The sequence below is a fragment of the Gracilinanus agilis genome, chromosome 5 (assembly GCF_016433145.1).
Source record: "Gracilinanus agilis isolate LMUSP501 chromosome 5, AgileGrace, whole genome shotgun sequence".
NCBI classification, from domain to species: Eukaryota; Metazoa; Chordata; class Mammalia; order Didelphimorphia; family Didelphidae; genus Gracilinanus; species Gracilinanus agilis.
The window spans coordinates 214,387,285-214,409,176 of record NC_058134.1 but is presented as its reverse complement, the minus strand read 5'-3'; the positions used below and the strand labels follow the sequence as shown (position 1 = coordinate 214,409,176).

The following is a 21,892-nucleotide window of genomic DNA, read 5'->3' as shown; positions in this document are numbered from 1 at the left end:
CAAGTGGGGGGAAAAACATGATAAAACAAGACTTAATTCAATAGAAGGCTTCTTCCCAGGCCCTTCTTTTTTCTTTGAAAATCCTCCCTATTTTCCCTCTTTCTCTCTCTCTCTCTCCTCCCACCTTGTGAGGAAAGACAAAAATACACATGTGAGGAGGTTGAATTTTATAAGAAATAAAGGTGAGGGTTCATACACATTTAAAGAAAACCCAGACTCTCATGTCTGTCTCCCTTTTTTGAAAAGGAAATCTTCTGGGGTTAGATGGGCCAGAGGCTGAGAATGCTGCTAAAGCTGCCAGTGAGACTGAGGAAAGAGTGAGTTGGGGGACTAAGGGGAAGCAAGAGTACAAGCTCAATGTTAGGCTGTCATAGGTAAAAGTAAAAGGACAGTTTGGGGAGGTTGGAGACAAGATGAGTCAGATAGAGCAACAGTAGGGTAGGGCCTGAGGCAGCAAATAGAAAATAGGAGGTCTGGAACCCCAATTGTTGGTGCACATACATCCCTATGGCCACAGAATTTAGTGGCAGAGGTACCCAGAAGGAGAAATCTTGAGGATTAAAATCTCAATTAATTTCAAGTAATGTCATGGATTACTATTTCTTTGAGGACATTACCTCTACCTTTGACCTCATTACATTACACTAACTTTACTCCACTTATTTATGTGTGTATCCTTCCCCCTTAGCTTTTAGAAGGCAGGGTATTGGTCTCCTTTACGTTGTATATTCCCAGCCCCTGGCACAGAGCCTTATATTTAAGAGCTACTCAGTAAGTATGTGTTTAATTCCAACATGGCAAAAAAAGGAAAGGAAAATAAGCCAAGATGATAAAAAAAAATCTCTTTGACCATGATAGTCTTTTCTTTCTGTGAAATGTTAAATATACAAAATCCATAAATGTCCTTGGACTTCCCTTTCTTGCTTCCTTAATTTACCAATTAAAAGAAAGTTGATTCTTCTTGGTCCCAACCAATCTCAATATATAATTCCCTTGTTCTTCCTCTAGCTACTCAGAAAATATGTGCTTTTTCTCTTGGCTTACAGAACCCAGCTTTAGTACTTATTTAATTTAACTCTGAGCCCCTTGCTCTTCACCTACCTCATCCTATTATCCAAAGCAGGGTTAGATGCTTGCACTCTGCTTTACTTGTTTTTCTGATTGTCTAATATAGGCCATAGGTAGCCTAAGGGCTTTGATCTGGGATGAGCAAGGAGACTAAAATCTAGCTTTTCAACAGGTTTTAGGATTCTAAGACTAGAAGGAACCTTGGTCTCTACTTTTTCTACCCATGAAATAAGTTACCACGGAGGTACAGCCTTCTTTGTTGGCTCTTTGCTGAGATGAATGACCATGAACTCCTTCAGCTCATATTCTCTAGTCATTCATAACTTGGTACCAGCTTTTGTTCCTCCTGATCACAGGAAGAGAGGTAACCCTACTATTTCCTAAAGCCAGTCAATCCCTCTTCCCAGTGCTTTAGGACTCTTCCTGCTTCCTCTAGGCCAGGGGTTGGCAACCTTTTTGGCTGTGAGAAGAGCCATAAATGCCACATTTTTTAAAATGTAATTTTGTGAGAGCCATACAGTGCTCACAGTGCCGCTCCTGTAAGAGCGCCTGAAAAAAATTGACTATGGCTCCTACAGAAAGAGCCATACATTGCCGACCCCTACTCTAGCCTCATGCTTGCTCCAGCAGTGGTAGGTTATTCTGTCACTCTTGCTTTCCTCTTTCTCCCTTAAATCTGGCTTTTTTTTCCCTTTGTCTATTCAATTCTAAAAAGATTCATTCCCTCCTTAGCTTAAATGTTATTCTTCTCTTTCTGCTTAGATGGATCTAAACATATCTTATTTCACCAACACCCTGGTCTGGAGGCAGCAGAACGTTAGATGGAGGCAGAGGACATGGATACTAGTCCTAGCTCTGCCTTGACCTCTGTGATCCTTGGCACAGGGTCGCAACTCCCAGTGCCTGTTGGCTTCTTCTTAAACGACGACTTTGGGAAGGTGGAAATAAATTCTAGGGTCATCTCTGAGGTTCCTTCTAGCTCTGAATCCAGGAAACCTATGAACACATTGCACATGTGCTTTCAAACTCACTTGAGGTTTTGATAGACACACTTCTATGCTTTTCTCTTGGGGCATAGTAGTATGGTTTCTGCAAGTATAATGGGAGCTCCTTCTGTGCTAGGCTAGAGATATATAAAGCACTAAGCCCCTATCTTCAGGATGATTATACTGTGGGAAGGTAACATTCATGCACATGACATAATTAGAGAACAAAAGGAAATGTCTCTAGTCCAGTGCTAAGTGATAGGAAATGTAGACAGTTAGTAGTCAGGGAAGAAAAAAATGACCTCTCTTCTCATTTCTGGTCAGAAGGGTTGTCTGGGTAGCAAACAGCCTTTGGCAGATGGGTAGGATTTCTTCAGGCAAAGAGAAGGAGGGCACTGTAAGGCAAAAGGGGAAAATGTGTAAGCAATAGAATAGATAGGAGTTAGTGTGATCTCACAGGGATAGTAAAGAGACTGACTCATTGGTAAAGTCTAAGTTGGGCCTAGTAAGAGTTAAGGGTTTAAGAATTCAGCATTATAGGGTACTGTTGTTATGTTTTGGAGCAGCAGAGTATTTTAAAGAAAATTAGGCTGGAGATCATATGGAAGATGGCCTGGCAGGAAACCAGTTGTCTAGGCTTTGGGTAATTGGATTTAAGATAGTCAGAGTAAAGAGGAATTGGCAAATCCCTGATGAATCTGAAATGAAGAAATGGTGGACTTAGCTTTAATTGGATGTAGGAGTTAAAGAAGAAGTCAACAAGAATTGGAACAGAATAGGAAAGAAGAGGAAAGAGTTCTTAGGGTTCGGGGGCAAAGGGGTACAAAATGCCTAATATCTGATCAATGTTGAAAAGAGAAGATGTGCAAGTGATAGCCAAGAGGAGCCATTACTATCCTTGGATGTTGGTAAGAGTCTTCCAATACTGAATTAATAAGTATTAATCATGCATCTCCTACTAAGAGAAGAGTACTGTACTAAGAGCTGGGGATACAGCCACAGAGAACAGAAACACAATCCCTGCCCTCAAGAAGCTCCCCTTCTAATGGGAAGAGACAGTCCATAGGGAAGGTTTCAGCTGCCAGTCAGATGAACATGTCCCATGGTTCTTAGGGTTCAGGGGCAAAGGAGATGGTGAGGCCTTGTCTTGAATGTCATTTCCAATGATGAAATCTGATGAGTTTCTGATATGGGACCATTTGTGCAGGCCAAAGACTTCAGAGATAACTCTTCTTTCTGGGTCTTCTGGAGCTAGAGCTGGAGTCCCTATGGGAAGGAGTCCCCAGGCTATAGCTTCCTGGGCTGGTGGTAGAAGGCAGTTGGCTAGTATCATAACTATTCCCAAAGCTCTTGGGCCCAGGCATCAGGATCTGTGCAAAGATGGAGGCAGTTTGATTTGCTTAGCACATGCTACCTCTGGGGTCTCTCAGTGATACCTTGCTGCTTCAGCTACCCTGACTTGCCCATCCCATTAGTGACAGAACAGACTTAAGGAAGTATCTCAAATACAAGTAAGAATGAACTTATTTAAGAATTTCCAGCAATAAGCTCCTTTCCATCCTCTCCTCCTCCAGCCTGTTCCACTTCTTCCTTTCCCAAGAGGTTTGTTTTGAGAATTTGTAAGAGGCACTAAAAGATAGTGAGAGGAATGTTCCAAGTGGCGGGTATGTGTTAGTAGAGTCTCTTCAGTCCTGCCAGATAGTAGTCCCATAGCTCCAGAGGAATAGAAGTCAGCCTCCTGCTAAAGAGAGAGGCAAAGATTCAAAGAAAGGTGTGCTACTCTTCAGTTTAAAATCAGAAGTAGCTGCAGAGGAAACCAGTGAGAAGAGTCTTCATGAGAGAACTGGGAGATGGAAGAACAACATGAGCCGGACTGAGCTGGGCCTTAGTCTGGAGACTTTTCCCCCGGAGGGTGGGATGAGACCCTTTCATCTACTGCAAGACTTTGGAGGCCTGTCTCTTGGGAGAGGGGTTCAAATTGTTCTGATTGGCCCAAGAGAGAATATAGAGTAAAGGGGAAAGTTTTTCCAGGGTCATTTGAAGCTCTTTGTCAGGTGAGAGCTGCCCTCAGTTCAGAGTAATGTCTCAGGCAATGCTACTTTCCCTCTCTGGATGTCTCCACATGGAGGCTGGGTGACCCCTCAGTTAGCTTGGTGTAAATAGCGTTCTTTATTCAGGTATGGATTTGGGCTAAAAGGGGCCTATCGTGACATCCTGGCCAGCTGATTTTGTGAGTCTGAAAAGGAAACAACTTCTGGTGTTCCACGAAATCATGCTGAGAATTCATGAGTGTGACCAACAAGGGGGACCATCTGATACCAGTTTAAGGGTAGGACAGAGGAGCCAAGATTGCCCAGTCTTTGATGAGGTTAACCTGGTAGAGCAGTGGAGAGTGTGTTGTGTGTGAAACCTCCTGAAGAGTAAACAGTCTCATGCCCATGATCTATTTCTTAAAATTCTTGTGGAGAAGAAAGGAAGCTAATGATCATATTGGTCTGGACCAGTAATGGAGGACACACCATCACTTTTCAAAGATAATAGCATAGCAATAATTTTAAAAAATATATCCTGACATCCATCATATTGTTCTTCTGAAGTCTGATAACTTGGACTTATTGAAAGCAATGAGTTGCTTTTCTTGTCTTATTTTTGTTCTACCTCTCCCAATTGGAATATCATTACCTTGACTGATAAGCAAAATTAGGATCTTGTTCTCCCTTATCACAATTATCTGTGACCATTATTAACCGTTGCTCCTGGCAGTTGCCTATTGCTTTTTTGATCTTCTTAACTCCAACATAGCTCAAAAATCCATTTTTATTGTCCCTAGAATTCATCATAAGCTTCATAAGCTTGTTTTGGATTTGTGCAGTTCTGATTTTTTTATTGAAAATTTTTTCAGTTAATGAGCATTTATTTTCTCTTCTTCCTTCCTCCCCAGTTGAAAAGGCAAAAAAACTTATAAGAAATATTCATGGTCAAGCAAAACATATTGGCCATGTCCAGAAATGTATATTTTGTTTTGCATCCATCCTTTTTCTGTCAGGTGGTAGGGAAAATGTTTTGTGGTTCATCCTCTGGAATCATAGTTGGATTCTGCATTGGTGCATCAGAGTTCTGATGTCATTCAGGACTGTTTTTATTGTATTTTCCTGGTTCTTTCCATTTCACTTGGCATCGATTCATACAGATCTTTCTAAACTGTCCCTTTGGTCTCACATGATTCTTCAGAATTCATTGACGTGGTGATCCTTGTAATTTTCCCAGGGTCATACTGCAAGACTTCAAATAGAGCATCTTTGCTCCATTGTTAGGCCCTCAAAGTAGAAGAGTCCCCTTCGAGAAGAGAGGCTTCTCTCCTTGTTTCATTTGCCACAAAATATTTCCTTTTCAGAAGAATCTTGCAGACTCTCACTTTACTCATTTGACCCACCAAGTCCTTGAGTTGTTGGATCCATGTGTGATTCCATTGCATCTGCCTTCCAGAGCAGAGTTCTAAGGCTTCTAAAGTGTATTCAGCTTCCTTCTGAAAGGGAAGCTGGCTTTTACCTGATAACTCTTACAAGCTTCATCACTCTTTTTCACATATTTAAAACAGAAGCCTTTCCTGATGTTCTAAACTATAAAAATAATAGGCAGACTGTAAAATACAGTTACAAAACAGCCTGTCCTAAAGTGTGGGCCTCTCTTTTTGTGACCACATTCTCACTTGTAGCTATTTGTACACATGCCTCATTCCTTTTTAGATTGTAAGCTCCATGAAGACATGGACATTTACCTTGTGGGTTTATTTTTAACCTGTACATTTCCAGCACTGAACACTGGCCTCCTTGGTTACACACTTCATGAATATTGGAATTGATTTCAATGCATTGGCTTCTAGAACACTTCTGGCTCAGGCTATTATAGGGTAAATTGATGCATATTACTGCATTCTACATGGTTATCATTTATTTCTTGGAGAAAACTCTAGAGTTTTTAAAAAACTGAAGCTGCCTTAAGAAACAAGCATTGCAGGATCCTTTTAGAATATTCTGGAAGCATCTGGCCATGAGTCTATGTGCTCCCGTGAGTAGAAAAATATGCTTCATTTCATGGATTTTTTCTCTTGCCTCTTTCAGTGCCCGAAGTGACGAAACCAAGTTTAAGCCAACCAACGGCCGCCAGCCCAATTGGCAGCTCTCCATCGCCACCAGTCAATGGTGGCAACAATGCCAAAAGGGTGGCAGTGCCGAACGGACAACCGCCAAGCGCCGCCCGCTACATGCCTCGGGAGGTGCCGCCGCGATTCCGTTGCCAGCAGGACCACAAAGTGTTACTAAAACGTGGGCAGCCCCCTCCAGCCTCCTGTATGCTCCTCGGGGGTGGGGCCGGACCTCCTCCCTCCACCACACCTGGAGCAAACCCCAACAACGCACAAGTGACAGGAGCCCTGCTGCAAAGTGAGAGTGGGCCTGCCTCAGGTAAGGGCAAGGCCCCCAGTGGCTGGCTAGACTCCTACCAGAATTGTCCAGAATGGTGGCAACTTGGGGTTAGGAAGAGCTGTACTAAATCAACAGTGAGCAGCAATCTAATTTTTCCCCACTTGTCTTGCCTATGCTCTGAAGAAAGGTTATTGGTCTTCAGCAAGTGATTCTTGTTGGAGTCACAAGCATTTTAAAACAAGAATCCAAATTAGGCCTGGTAGCTGGCAGAGTAGAGTAAAATTCATCCCCAGAGTGCTGTCCATCATAGAGAGTGAATCCATCTAAATGCCCTGGTTTTCACCTTTCTGAGACATAACTCAGCCCAAGGCCAAGCAAGAAGCCAAGGGTGCAGATATAAGTTATTGTCAGTCCTGGACTTCCTCTCCTTCTCAGATGGGGAGCCATCACTTTTCTTTATCCGTATCTCTTAAGAGGAAGTACACAAAGTATGACATTGGAGTAGGAAAAAACATAGTCAAAGTTTGTTCTTAATATTTTTCAGGAGGTGGGCCTATTGTCCTTCCTTGGTTTCCCCTGCCCCCCTACAGATAGGATTTAGAGGGCTCTACTTGGGATAAAAACAGGGTTTTCAGTATGAGCTCCTGTTATTGTCACAGTTTTAGACTTTATTTTGCCCAACTCATAAATCAAAGCTACCCCTCCCACAATTCTCACTGCCCACTTGGTCCCAGATCCAAAGGCTGGACATCAGGTACTTTTGCTCTAGGTTTAGGAATGCTGATTTTGAAGAAAGACTGAAGTTATTTTTAATGTTGTGTCAAGTGCAACATCACTAACAAAGTATGTCATGGCCCTTGGCCTGTTGGTCATTTGGCATGCATTTATGAAGTGCTCATTGTGTTCCCAAAAGAGGCACTAGAGGCAGAATTTCAATGAGTATATCCTGTTAAAAACTGGCTTGGAGGTTGTTTTCAGAAGCTAGGCAAGAAAAGAAGTCTCTAGAAAAGCAGATATGAGGGTTCATCAAACCACAAATAGCCATAAAGTGCTTGAATCCCCTCTCCCCAGCTGCTAGTAGAGTCCTTCTTTCCCCCTCCTCCCATTCAAATGATTTTGAATCTACTTTGTATTTATTTTATATCAGCTATTTCCCCTAATAACATGCAAATTTCTGTATTCTCCATCCTCAGCACACAGTAAACAGTTAAAAAGGTTTGTTGATTGATGGTTTAGAGGATCAATCAGAAGCCCATGCTGGGATGTTATAGTGCATTTATATCTGTGCATGTAAAAATTCAGGATTACACAATGGTTTTTATGATGAAAAAACACGCACACCTGGATATAGTTAAGTGTTACAGATACCAAGCAGCCCAAGCTTGTTTCCTATGCTTCCAGGTAGAGTTCCAGTCTGACCTGGCCCGGCCTGACCTAAGCTAAGGGAAGTGAAAGCCCCTAGCTGTGACCAGGCAGCAGCCTAACCTTAGCATAGAGCCACCACCTGGTGGCAGGACAAGGAAGAACTAGCCAATGACTTTCATCCATTACTTTGTGTTGTCTTTGCATAGCATAGCTTCTCACTTCTTTGAGGTTACTCGGTATGTTTTCAGACTGTCATACTAGGGGGCTGAAGATGAAGCTTTTTGCTCAAGCCTTTAAGAAACGAGTTTATTAATATTAAGTAAAGCAACAGGAGAAGTTTTTCAAATGACTTGTATTTGGATATGAAAGTCAAAACCTTTATTAATATTTTATTTGTTTGAATGATATAGCAGGGACCTTCTAAGGGCCTTCCAAACACCTCTCCCTCCCCATTGCCTGTCATAGCACTTTGTACAAAGATAATTGCATGGTTTGGATTTTGTTTATTAAGAAGAAATTTAGAGGTTGATTCTGGTAAAACTTCATGGCAATGGGGTATGGACTAAGTTTCTGCAAGCATTCTTCCTGTTCCACAATAAATAGGGTCAAAACTAAGACTCCCCACCTTTTAAAATATATATACCATTATTCATTATCCTCTAAGAGAAAGTAGACATATGTAAGTTTGAGTGTTCTCTGACTCCCATTTTACTCACAACTTTGTAGGATTCTTCTGGCATTTACTAGATTTAGCTTGCTTGGTTCTAAATAAAGTTTAGAATATAACTGGATGAATGACAGGAATCTGGGGAACTGTGCAAATGACCAAATCTGTTTTTCAGATTCATCCATCGGAGGTGCTGCTGCTTCAAATTATGCAAATTCCACTTGGGGCCCAGGAGCCTCCTCCAGCAACGGCAGTGCTGCCAACCCCACTCCCACCTGGGACAAGGTGATTGTAGACGGGTCTGACATGGAAGAGTGGCCTTGTATTGCCAGCAAAGACACTGAGGCTTCTTCTGAGAACACCACCGAGAACAACAGTGCCTCGAACCCTGGCTCAGAGAAAAGCCCTCTGCCGGGAAGCACCACTAGTCACAAAGGAAAAGGAAGCCAGGGCCCACCTGGGAGTGCTGGGAGCGAATGTAATCTTGGGGTCTGGAAATCTGACCCCAAGGCTAAATCTGTTCCACCTTCCATCTCTGCTGCGGAGAACAGCAGCGGACTCGGGACCTGGAGGAACGTGGGTGGTCAGGAGAGGGTTGGCCCTGCTTCAGGCTTTAGCAGCTTCAACCCAAATAGCAACCCGTCTGCCTGGCCTGCACTGGTCCAGGAGAGCGGTTCTAGGAAAGGGGCCCTGGAAGCCGAGAACAGCAGCCCCAGCGCTCAGGGGTCTGTAGTGGGCCAGGTATCCAGGGAACAGCCGTCAAAGATGGAAAATGCGGGTGTTAACTATGTCGTCTCTGGCAGAGAACAGGCTCCAGTTCATAACACTGACGGACCAAAAAGCGGAAACACTAACTCTTTGAACTTAAGCTCACCCAACCCTGCAGAAAATAAGGGCGTGCCCTTTGGGGTGGGCTTGGGGAGCTGCTCCAGGGGTGCCGATACCCCTTCACAGAGCACTGGAGATAGGCAGCCAGGGAATTCTGGCTCTCGGGGTACAGGCAGGGGGTCTTCTGGAACTGACACAGTCTCTGGACAAAGCAACTCTGGGAACAATGGGAACAATGGAAAGGAGAGAGAGGACTCCTGGAAAGGCGCCTCTGGTCAGAAATCTGCTGGGTCAAAAAATGACTCTTGGGATAACAACAGCAGATCCACAGGAGGTGGGTCCTGGAACTTTGGCCCACCAGACCCAAATGAAAACAAATGGGTTGAAGGGAACAAAATGGCGTCCGGGGTCTCTCAGGGAGAATGGAAACAGCCGACTGGGTCTGATGAATTAAAGATTGGAGAATGGAGTGGTCCAAACCAACCAAATTCTAGCACTGGAGCATGGGACAATCAAAAGGGCCACCCCCTCCCTGAAAACCAAGGCAATTCCCAGGCTCCCTGTTGGGGGAGATCTTCGAGCTCCACAGGAAGTGAGGTTGGGGGTCAGAGCACTGGAAGCAACCACAAAGCAGGAAGTAGTGACAGTCACAATTCTGGACGACGGTCCTATAGGCCCAACCATCCCGATAGCCAGGCGGTCTTGCAGACTTTGTTGAGCCGAACCGATCTGGATCCCCGGGTGCTTTCCAACACTGGCTGGGGCCAAACTCAAATTAAACAGGATACTATTTGGGATATTGAAGAGATGCCAAGGCCTGAGGGGAAATCTGATAAAGGGACAGAGGGGTGGGAGAGCTCTACCACACAGACCAAGAACTCAGGGGGCTGGGGAGATGGACCCAGCCAAAGCAATCAAATAAAGTCTGGATGGGGTGAGCTCTCAACCCCTACAGAGTGGAAAGACCCCAAAAATACAGGAGGTTGGAATGATTATAAGAACAATAACTCCTCTAATTGGGGAGGAGCAAGACCAGACGAAAAGACCTCTTCCTCTTGGAATGACAACAATTCTAGCAAGGATCAGGGCTGGGGAGGACGTCAGCCTAATCAAGGATGGACTTCGGGAAAGAATGGATGGGGAGAAGAAGTTGATCAAACTAAAAACAGTAATTGGGAGAGTTCAGGAAGTAAACCAGCATCTGGTTGGGGTGAAGGAGGTCAGAATGAAATTGGTACTTGGGGAAATGGTGGAAATGCAAACTTGACTTCTAAAAGTGGATGGGATGATTGTAAAAGATCTCCAGCCTGGACAAATGAGACGGCTCGACAGTCCAGTTCCTGGAATAAACAGCACCAACAACAGCCACCACAGCAGCAGCAGCAGCCACCACAGCAGCAGCAGCAGCAGCAGCAGCAGCAGCAAGAGGCCTCCAGTTCCTGGGGAGCCCCACCACAACCACCACCTCCAGGGAATGGCCGGCCCCCCAATCCCAGCTGGAACAGTGGGCCACAGCCATCAGCTCCTAAGGACGAGGAACCCAGTGGTTGGGAGGAACCTTCCCCACAGTCCATTAGCAGGAAGATGGACATTGATGATGGCACATCAGCCTGGGGAGACCCAAGTAGTTATAACTATAAGAATGTGAACCTGTGGGATAAGAATTCTCAAGGTGGTCAGGCCCCACGAGAACAAAGCCTGCCCACCCCGATGACGAGTAAAACCTCATCAGGTCAGTCTAAGCTGCCTTTTCTCAATACTTGTGGTGATGAGAAAAGTTTGAAAAACAAAAACCATAGCGATCTAGTGATTTAAAAAATGAATCACATGACTAGAAATTGGAAGATATAAGAGCTTGCTGCATTATATGACTCAGTATCTGGGTATATATGACAGCCAGTGAGCTGTATTATCAACACCTCTGCTTTCTCCTGCAAGAAAGGATCTTGTTTTGTTTTTAAATAATTTCCTTCTAGGACCTTCTGCCATAGTTTGAAGCCCTGGTTTGAGTCTTTTAAGAGGACTGGATCATCACCCTGACCTGAGTGGTTCTGATTATTTAGCCACAAAAAGACATAAGGGCTCTCCCTGCTAACTCTTGTTTTTATCCAGTTGTTTGAAATTGGGAGCATAGGTAGTGAGGCAGAACTGGATCTCATCTATGGCCCTGCTACTGGTTAGCAAGTCTTGGAACCCTCAGTGAACCTCAGTTTCCTTTGTCTAAATTGGAAGGGCACTGGGTTGCCTTACCTCAGGTTTCTCCCAGCTCTCCTGTCTGTGGTCCTAGACCAGTGATGGCACACCTGTTAGAGACTGAGTGCCCAAACTGCAACCTTCATGCCAACTGTGAGCCACCCCCACCCTCTTACCCCAGACAGGAGAGGGAGGAAGTGCTTCCATTGGACTGCTGGGCAGAGGAGTGGGTGATGTGAGAAAAGTTCTCAAGTGTGGTGGAAAGGGGGAGGAGAGCAGTCACCTCTGGAATGCATGCCATAAGGTTCACCAACACAGTCCTAGACGGTTTAAACTTTTCCTTCCGTGTCAGGAAGGTTCAAAAAAATAAGGTCAAAATCTTAAGAAGGGAGAAGGCACATTAGGTATGCAAGTCTTTAAAACATGGCCCTTCTCTACCTCCCTATTTGGGTAGACCTGTTTGGACAGATGAAGCTTACTATCAAGCAAAAAATGTGAGGGCTTTCAGAAGAAAAGAATGGTCCCCATTAATTCAAGGAGATGGGGATGGCAGTAACCCACTCTTGACCCAGCTATTCTCTGGAGACTGAAATCCTGGTCATTCATAGGGCCAGGTTTGGAATTCACATCTTGTGTACCTTTCTAAAGGTGTTCAAGTAGAACTGATGATAGGTATTAATTCATTTCTTAAGCTTAGTAATAAAATAACAGAAATTTGCTAAAAACATCATCCTACCTAATAGTAAATTTTAGCATTCTTGTTAGTGGCTTTGTCCTGATAGCTTTCTATAAGAGGATGAAGAGTCCAAAGACAGACTTTTTTGTTGATACTTCATTAGATAACAAGAAATTCATTTACTTATTAATAAATAATTTTTAGTTTTAAAAAACCTTTTCTTTCTTTTTATAGTCTGGAGCAAAAGCACACCACCTGCTCCAGATAATGGTACATCAGCTTGGGGTGAGCCAAACGAAGCCAGCCCTGGGTGGGGTGACATGGATGAGACAGGAGCATCCTCTACAGGCTGGGGCAACACCCCCTCCAGTGCTCCAAATGCCATGAAACCCAGTGAGTATAAGGTGGATCTAGTACTTGAAGGGTCCTGTGATTTTCTGGTAAACTGAGGGCTGCATGGGGCTTTGGTTGTTACACTGTGTCTAGACAAGCTCCAGAATCTTAGAATTTTGAGGCTGGGTCAGTGGTAGCTGGACCTGCTGTGGTGTTAATGGCCATAGAGTAAGCCCTGGAGTTATGAGGCCTGGGAATGAACCTGCCTTTGGCCTTTACTGTCTGCCTAATATGGCCTTTTAGCTTCTTCATCTGTGAAATGGAGCTAACAAGGTGGGAGTGAGAAAAGTGCTTGGCAAATTTGAGAGCCAGTACTGCATCAATATGAGTTGTGGTATTCTGGGTGATAGTATTTATAATGTGAAAACTTCAAAGGGTTAACATTTTCCATTTGCAGTACCTGGCTGGAATTGAAGTCAAGGCTGTTGATATGCTGATGTCATGATATGTGATCAATTAGATCTTCTCCCTACTGGCACCATTGGTTGTACAATTGATAAAAGAAACAGCTGTGGGCTATAATAGAAGTGGGAAAAGGCCAGAAAGTACCACACTTCTGGTTCTCAGAAATAGATGAAATTATTTCACCTTATCGCCCTTCACACATCCTATAGTTTTAGGAAGTGAGAATTTGGTGGCAAACTTGGTTTGCATTAATATATATTCTTTTCAAATTGAAGTTCAAATTATCCTAAAATTCCTTGAAGTATTAAACAATTTAACTTTAATCTAAAAGCAAGGAGTTGAAGACATCTGACTATGGGGGAGTAAGCACTGACCCAACCATTGATATCCTGTTTCTTACCTCAAGTGCAGAGGATTTAGAGCCTGATTTTTAGTAGATGACTTTCCCTCTTGAGCCAGGTGCTCTCTGTCTTCATTCCTCTTCCCCTCCTGCCCTTCCTCTTCTTTCTCCCCTTGCCCTTTCCCAAGTTGTTGTCTCCTCACTTTCTCTGCCAGTACCTCATTCACCTCTAACCAATTTTCTGGGATCTACTTTTCATCATTGCCCTGCAGAATCTTTCTTTTCTTCTCCTATAGTCAGTATTTCTTTGCCCTCATTTCTCCTCTATTTCAATGATGAAGCATTCCATAGTATCCCAGGTTTGTGGTATCCAGAATATTATAAAAACAGAACCCAAGATACTCATGATATAGCCAGTGGAGGCCATGCCATGGAATGGGCAGAGGATGTGGGCTTTTAGAGGATCATGGCTTCACCCTCATGCTTTATCTTTGCACACCTGAGTTTTATTCTCCACACAATGATAGTGCTGTTTGTACTGAGTATTTCACTGGGTTGTTGGAAAACATGAACTAAATAAATATGAATAGGTGTTCATATGCAGGGAGGAGTACAGTGATGCCCTGCTAGGTAGGGAAAGCCAATTCATTTTGTTGGACTTGGCAACAATGGCAGGAAAGTTCACAGAGTTGAAATATCTCTATTCTCCTGAACACAACTACTGAATATCGATTTTTTTTTCCCCTTAAAGACTCCAAATCTATGCAAGATGGATGGGGGGAGAGTGATGGGCCAGTGACAGGGACCCGCCATCCCAGCTGGGAAGAAGATGATGATGGAGGAGTTTGGAACACTGCGGGCTCTCAGGGAAGCAGCTCCTCTCATAATTCAGCAGGCTGGGGGCAAGGAGGGAAGAAACAGCAAATGAAGGTAAAAGGGATTGCGGGGAGCAGAATGAGTATCGATCTAAATTTGCCAGTTTTTTCAGATTCATTTATAAAAAGGCTGGGAAAGTGGGACTTCAATTCATTCTATCCCTGGAAAGGCAGTAAATTTGGTTCTTTTTCCTTTAATCAGTTAACTGCATCAGCATGGCCTAAGAATTCATTATAGCAGGCTAACCTGTAGATGATGAATTCATTAGCCCTGAGGACCCATGGTAAAGATATTAAGAATGTTCAGTGGTAGAAAACTCTTATTTATCCTTTTCCTACTTTTATCCTCCTCTTATCCACTGTTGTTATGATCTCAATTGGTTTGTCTCTTGATGGTGGATAAATTTATTCTTGATAATGCATAATGAGCATCTAAACACAAACGGTTTGCTCAAGCCATTCTGAAGGAATAGGATCATAAAACACCAAAAAGATCTTAGGATTCCTTTCTTCTTCTCCTTCATCCTAGCTATAAAAGGAACTTGCAAGAAAGGCATCCAGGGAATAACAGATTTAGGTAGCAAACCCAAGTTCTTAACTTCAAATGCTTGGTTATTAGGTAAAGAGTAGAAAATGTTTACAAAATGGGAAAAGAGTCTTGTAGGATATTCATTCCCCTTGGAATGCTTTGAAAAGTGTAAAGAACCATCAGAGAAAGATGATCCTGACTTTTGTGATTGAAGATCAATATCCCTGAAATTATGATCAATGAGGAAGCAATCTTCAAGATTCTTCCCAACAAACTGAGGTTCATCTTTCAAATTCAATGCCAAGTATGGATGTTATCTCAAAAGTACTTTTTATGATATTCTTGTTCCCCTAATAGAAAGCTGGGAGAATCTTAATCTGTAAAGGATCTGTAATTTTGTCATTCTGAATCTCCTCTCTACCACAAACTTGTTCCTCTAATCTTGGTTGATGGTCATCAAGGGTACAGTGGACAAACATCTCATCACTGTGCAGCTAACCTGGCCCTGAGTATTTCTGAGCTGAGCCAGCTGGGTCCATCCCTCTGACCATATATAATGCCTTTTATCTTTGGAAGAACAAGGCAGAATTTGCATTCTTCTGGCATAACTTTTTAAAAATTGTATGATATCTTATTCCACTTAACCTATGTGTTCCAGTGTATCCCTCCCCTTTGCCCCTTCTAGAAGGGCCATCTCTTACTTTTGATAAAGAATTAAAAAAGGGGGGAGAAACATTCAGCAATAAACACATTGACAAAAGTATGAAATTATGAAAAAAAAATATGGTCCACACTCATGGTTGTCTACCTTTGCAGTGGAGGGAGAAGAGGTCTGATACAGGTTTTGAGTACTTGGGGTCCCTTCTGCAACAAAATGAGACATCAGAGGGAGATATAAGGAAACGAACTCATTAACATATCAGAAAAACTAATGTTATTCTTTATTATTATTATTATTTTCGTTTAAAGGTAATCATGTAGTTATTTACAGCAACATAACTCATTCCTATTGCTGATGCAAATACTCAGTCATTTTTGCCTATAACCTTTGTTCTTTTTAAAACAAACATCTTTTTTATATTAACAAGAATGAGAATGTGCGACCCCATATTTAGCTTTTCTTAGATATTTACTTAGATACTTAGCATTGATTAATTAAGCACCTACTTTGTCTATGCCCAGCACTTTGTTACCTTAACCTTTGAAATTTCCAAGTATCCTACCTGCCCCAAGTTGTTGCTCTGGTTTCCTAGTGTGCCCCCATAACTTTGACTGCCCCAAGGAATGTGGTGCTAATGGACTTTCTAGCCAACAAATAGGCTTTTTCTCTCCATGCCTCCTAACTATAAAGAAGAAACATTTATCCACTGAGTAAACATTTATTAAGCACCTATTATGTGCCAGGCTCTGGGCCAGAGAGAAAAACAAAACCAAAACATTCTGCTGTCAAGGAGTTTCCATCTATTAAGGGAAACAAGATGTGTAGAGTATGTCAAAAGTTCAGCATAAGTGTATATCAGATTATTGTGAGGAAGTTGTCCCAAAAGCTTTAGAGACAGGAAGAGGCTTCCTGTGAGGGTTGTAGCTTGGAAAGGAAGTTCAGGATTCTCTGAGGTAGAGATGAGGAGAGGGACTTGAAGACCAGAAATCTGAATTCAAATCCCTTATCTGCCTCTTAACTGTTTTTGCCTGTTCAGGATTAAGAGGAAAGAAAGCCTACCTCCTCTCTGGACCACCTGTAAAAGGAGAGGGCTGGGCTAGGCCTAGAGCCATAGATTTCCCCAGTTAAAATCTTATGATCCTTTGAGACTGCTATGCTAACTAAGACCAGGAGACTATATTTTTTTTTAACAAAATTCACATGTAATTTTGATTATCACAGTATAAATAAGAAGAGGCCTTCAACTTAGAAGGTTGTGTCCTTATCCTAGACTCCTAGGAGCCTGACCAGGAAGCATGACTACTACCTTTGGGAGGTTGGGGGGCACATAATCTGTGGGGCCTCCTGCTGGCCAAGGAGATATCCTAGTCTACCACCTCACCTATCAGATTGGCCAATATGGCACTAAAGGAAAGTTGCAAATATTGGAGGGGATATGGCAAAATTGGGGAAACTATTGCATTGTTGGTAGAGTTGTGAAAGTGATCCAACCATTCTGGAGGGCAATTTGAAACTATACCCAAAAGGCTATAAAACTGCATACTTTTTTAAAAAAATATTTATTTTTTAGAAAAGTTAACATGGTTACACGATTCATGCTCTTACTTTCCCCTTCCCCCCCCCACCCCCATAGTCGGCGCGCATTTCCACTGGTTTTAACATGTGTCATCGATCAAGACCCATTTCCAAATTGTTGTTAGTTGCATTGGTGTGGTAGTTTCGAGTCTACATCCCCAATCATGTCCACCTCAACCCATGTGTTCAAACTGCATACTTTTTGTTCCAGTAATTACACTACTGGGTCTGTATCCCAAAAAGATAAAAAAGGGGAAAAGACCTTTTTAATATTTTAATATAAATAATTTTTAAAAAAATATTTATAGCAGCTCTTTTTATGGTGGCAAAGAATTGCAAATTATGGGGATGTCCATCAATTGGGGAATGACTGAACAAATTGTGGAATATGTTGGTAATGGAATATGATTGTGCTATAAGAAATAAGCAAGATGATTTCAGAAAAAGCTGGAAAGATCTGTGGGAAATGATGCAGAGTTAAATAAGCAAAACTGGGAGAACATGGTACACAATAACAGCAATATTGGATGATGATTATCTGAAAAGTTGGCTATTCTCAGCAATGCAATGATCTGGGACAATCCTGGAAGACTTATGATGGAGAATGCTGTCCACCTCCAGAGAAAAAACTGTTGGAGTCATATTTCACATAGTATATTTATGGTTTTATTTTGGGGTTTTGGTTATGTAGGAGTATGCATTTACAACAGTGACCAATATGGAAGGATATTTTGCATAACAATAAAAATGAGGGGGGAAAAAAGGAGTGATCCTAGTCCAATTGTGGATGGACTTGCTGGTCCCAGAATTCCTGACCTAAAATCCTAAAGACCCTAGAGAGCAGATCTTGTTTGTAGGGTCCTTCTTGACTCTTCATTTGATTGTTGTGACAGAAATTGGGACCACAGCCTTCCATGGTATCAGCAGCCAGCACCTAAGAGCAGGGCTTCTTAACCATTTTTTGTAAGATGGACCCCTTCTCAGAATCTAGCTTTCAAAATATGCATAAATACATAAAGTAAAATAAACAAGATTGCTAAGAAAATGAATTATATTTTTAAATAAGTTTTTAAATATTTTTAAAATAAGTTCATCAGCCTCTAGAATATGAAAACATTTGCTTTCTATAAAATTATAAATGTAAAGCTGGAAGGAAGGTACAATAGAGCCATAAGTCCTACTTCTGCATTTTATAGATAAAGAAACTGAGGCACAAAGGTTAAATGGCTTATCCTGGGTATACAAGAAAGTGTGTTGAGACCAAATTTTTTTTAAATTTAATTTTAGTTTTTTTTAAAGTTAAGCCTTTTTTTCTTTTACTTCCCTTCACCCTCTTTGAGAAAGCAAGAAAAAACAAAACCCTTATTATATGCCTATACAGTCAAGAAAAAAAATTTTTCTTATTGGCCTTATCTAAAAATATATCTCAGTCTGCATTCTGAGTCTGTCACTCCTTGTCAGGAAATGGCCAGGATGTTTCATCACAATCCTCAGGAATCATTGTGTTTGGTTTGATTTCCCAAATTTTCTTTTTCTTTTTTAAAAAACATTTTGTTTTAATCAGCCAAGATCGGCCTCCCACTTTCCCATTCCACACCTCTTCCATAGTTGATCTTCCATAGTTCCCTAAAAAATAAAATCATCATTTGGCAAAAACTGAGGCATATAAGAGTTAACTTTGCCAAAGATTGAGGAGAATTGATAACACCTCCTTGGGCAATCTGCCATATATAAAAGAGTAGTCTTCAAAATTGGCCAGCAGAATGACAAGATGGCTACAATACCAAGACAAAGCATTTCCTGTTTGATGGCATGCCTACAAATTGTTATAATCAGAAGTTAATACCTAATGATAGGCAAAAGATTATCTCAGACACCTCCAACTCCAGTTATATTTATCACACTTTGCTCATTTCCTAGGATTAGGAACCCCCACCCCTACCCATTGATAGCACAAGAAAAACAACTCATTGCACACATGTCAAAACAAATTTTCATGTTGACCATGTCCAAAAAAAATTTGTTGCATTCTGAGTCCTTCACTTCTGTGTTAGGAGGTGGGTGGGATACTTCATCATTAGTCCTCAAATCCTGGTTGGTTATAGCTGATTAAAGTTCAGGACAATAATATTCCATCGTATTTTGCCATATCACAATTTGTTAATCTTCCCCAATTTGGGTCCTCCTTTAGATTCCATTCTTTGCCACTTCAAAGAGCTATAAATATTTTTGTACATCTTTAGAGTTTGCTTTACTTAGGACTGCTACTTCCTTTAATCTATACTCATACCCTCTCTAATTCTCCCTACCTCCTTCTCCCCTTTCCTTATTTCACTGTTGAGTGAAATGTATTTCTGTACCCAATTCTGAGTATGTGTGAGTACACATGCATGCTTATGTCTGTTTCTTCCTTCTTTTGACCAGTGCAGATGAGAATGAGGCTCAAGGGTCAGTTGCTTCCCTCTACCCAATCCTCCCTGTGTATGTATAAATATCTACATGCACACCATGATTAGCAAGGTGATTTTTTTTCTAATCTTCCTTTAGTAACCTCTTCATATACATTCTTTTTCTTTATCATCAAGACATAACAGAACCATTCCCAGGCCTTGTCTAATTAGACTCCTTCTGTGACCCCTGATGATAGGATTCAGAGAGAAACAGGTATCCTCTCCTCATTTGGATAAAAGCAGTCCTCCTTTAGCATTGTTCATTCCTTGTTTACCTTTTTAACTTCCTCTTGACTCTCCTGTGTTTAAACTTCAGGGTTTCTCCATAACTTTGGTCTTTCCATCAAGAATGCTTGGAAGTCCATTCTCTATTTCATTAAAGGTCTGTCTTTTTCCCTTTATACTCCATTTTGCTGGTTAAGTCATTCTTAGCTCTTAAGGCCATCTTTTGCTTTTTGGAGTAACACATTCTAGGTTCTCTACTCTTTATATTGATGGCTGCTAAAATCATGTGTGCTCACAACTATGGCTTCTCCTTCACTGAATTCTTTCTAGCTGCTCGCAGTATGTTTTCTTTGAAGTAGAAGCCCTGGATTTTGGCAATGAGGTTCTTGGGAGTTTTCATTTGAGATTGTTTGAAGAGATGACTGATAAATTCTTTCTTTTTCTACTTTGTCCTCAGATTCTAAGAAATATAGTTTACTTTTAAGATTCTTGTATAGAATATCTGGGCTTTTTTTGCATCATACTGTTCGGATAGTTCAGTGATTCTTAAATTGTTGTTGTTTGCTTTGAGATACATTTTATTATATTTTTTCAGTCTTTTGATTTTATTTCAATATTTCATCTTATGTCATGAAATTATTGGTTTCAGTTTGGTCCTTTTTTAATTTTCAAGGAGTTTGTTGCTTGGCCAATGTCTTCTACTTCTCATGCCAAACTGTTAATTCCCTTTCTGATTCTTTTCTTCCATAGCTGTCATTTCTTTTCCAATTTCTTCTTTGCTTGCAAAAATATAACTTTTTTCTGGTTTTTTATGGTCTTGTAATCTTTTCATTTATTTATTTGTTTTCCCATATTTTTATGATTCATTTTCTTTTCCTCTCCAAGCCAATAAGCAATTCCATTGGGTTATACAAATGTTTTCACTTGATACCTATTTCCATATTAATTCATTTTTGCAATACTTTTAAAACCAAATCTTTTAAAACCAAAACCCCAAACTACCATGGTTCTTTCTTTCAATGTGGATAGCATTCTTTCTCATAAGTCCCTCAAACCCACTACTAGGTTTGTACCCCAAAGAGATAATAAAAAAGAGTTGTACAAGGGGGCAGCTGGGTAGCTCAGTGGAGTGAGAGTCAGGCCTAGAGACGGGAGGTCCTAGGTTCAAACCCGGCCTCAGCCACTTCCCAGCTGTGTGACCCTGGACATGTCACTTGACCCCCATTGCCCACCCTTACCACTCTTCCACCTATGAGACAATACACCAAAGTACAAGGGTTTAAAAAGAAAAAAAAAAAAAGAGTTGTACAAAAATATTCATAGCCTCTCTCTTTGTGGTGGCAAAAAATTTGGAAAATGAAGGGATGTCCTTCAATTGGGGAATGGCTGAACAAATTGTGGTATATGATGGTGATGGAATACTATCGTGCTATAAGGGATGATGAACTGGAGGATTTCTACATGACCTGGAAGAACCTCCATGAACTGATTCAGAGTGAAATGAGCAGAACCAAGAGAACATTGTACATAGAAAGTGAAACATAGTGGAATGATCTAATGCAGTGATGGGCAAACTACAGATCCCCCCACCCTGAAATATTCTGTCCGGCCACACGACATTTTTCCTAATCTGACAAATACTATGAGTAGGATACAGTATGTCAGTTGACCCCTGTCCCTTTTGCAGTGCCCTCATATGGTTTAAGATCTTCTCTTGCCTTGGTTCACAGCCTCTCGTTGGAATGCTCCTTGGGCAGGTACTCCTATCCTGACCCCAGTGACTGAAGACCTCACTTTCTGTCTCCTTGTATGTGTAGTTGGACTGGACACTGTACTCATTGGGATTTGTTCTAGATTTCTCCATCAGAATATGACCTACACATTTTCTAGATCTATTAGAAGGAATTTGTGGAGAGAAACCTATTGGAATGTTTCCTAGACTTCAGCCATCTTGGCTCTGCCACTGCTCTAAGGCAGAATTTGAACTCTGGTTTTCTTATCAGTCTAGCACTCTCTCTACTGCCCCATCAAACTGTCATAAAAGTAACTCGTGCCAAAGAGTTCTTTTCTTGTGCTTCCACCAAAGAGTCAGGACCCTTGGAATTAGTTCTATTTTAAGTAATGTATGCTGTCACTGAACCCATTTTCCTTTCACCCAACTGAGATAAACTTGAATTCTAAAGAATATACCTCAAGGAACAAGAGAATGCTGATTTACAAAATGCTGTTTTC

General features: G+C 41.6%; 1 protein-coding gene across 1 annotated transcript in view; it reads left to right on the top strand.

Annotated features, from left to right (window-relative positions):
• The window catches only part of TNRC6B (trinucleotide repeat containing adaptor 6B), a 265,247-nt gene that overhangs the window by 198,023 nt on the left and 45,332 nt on the right, over positions 1-21,892 (top strand). The window contains exons 6-9 of the mRNA XM_044678610.1: positions 6,176-6,517; positions 8,686-11,070; positions 12,442-12,600; positions 14,097-14,275. Of these exons, the coding sequence (XP_044534545.1) occupies positions 6,176-6,517; positions 8,686-11,070; positions 12,442-12,600; positions 14,097-14,275 (3,065 nt within the window). The remainder of the gene's footprint in view (positions 1-6,175; positions 6,518-8,685; positions 11,071-12,441; positions 12,601-14,096; positions 14,276-21,892) is intronic.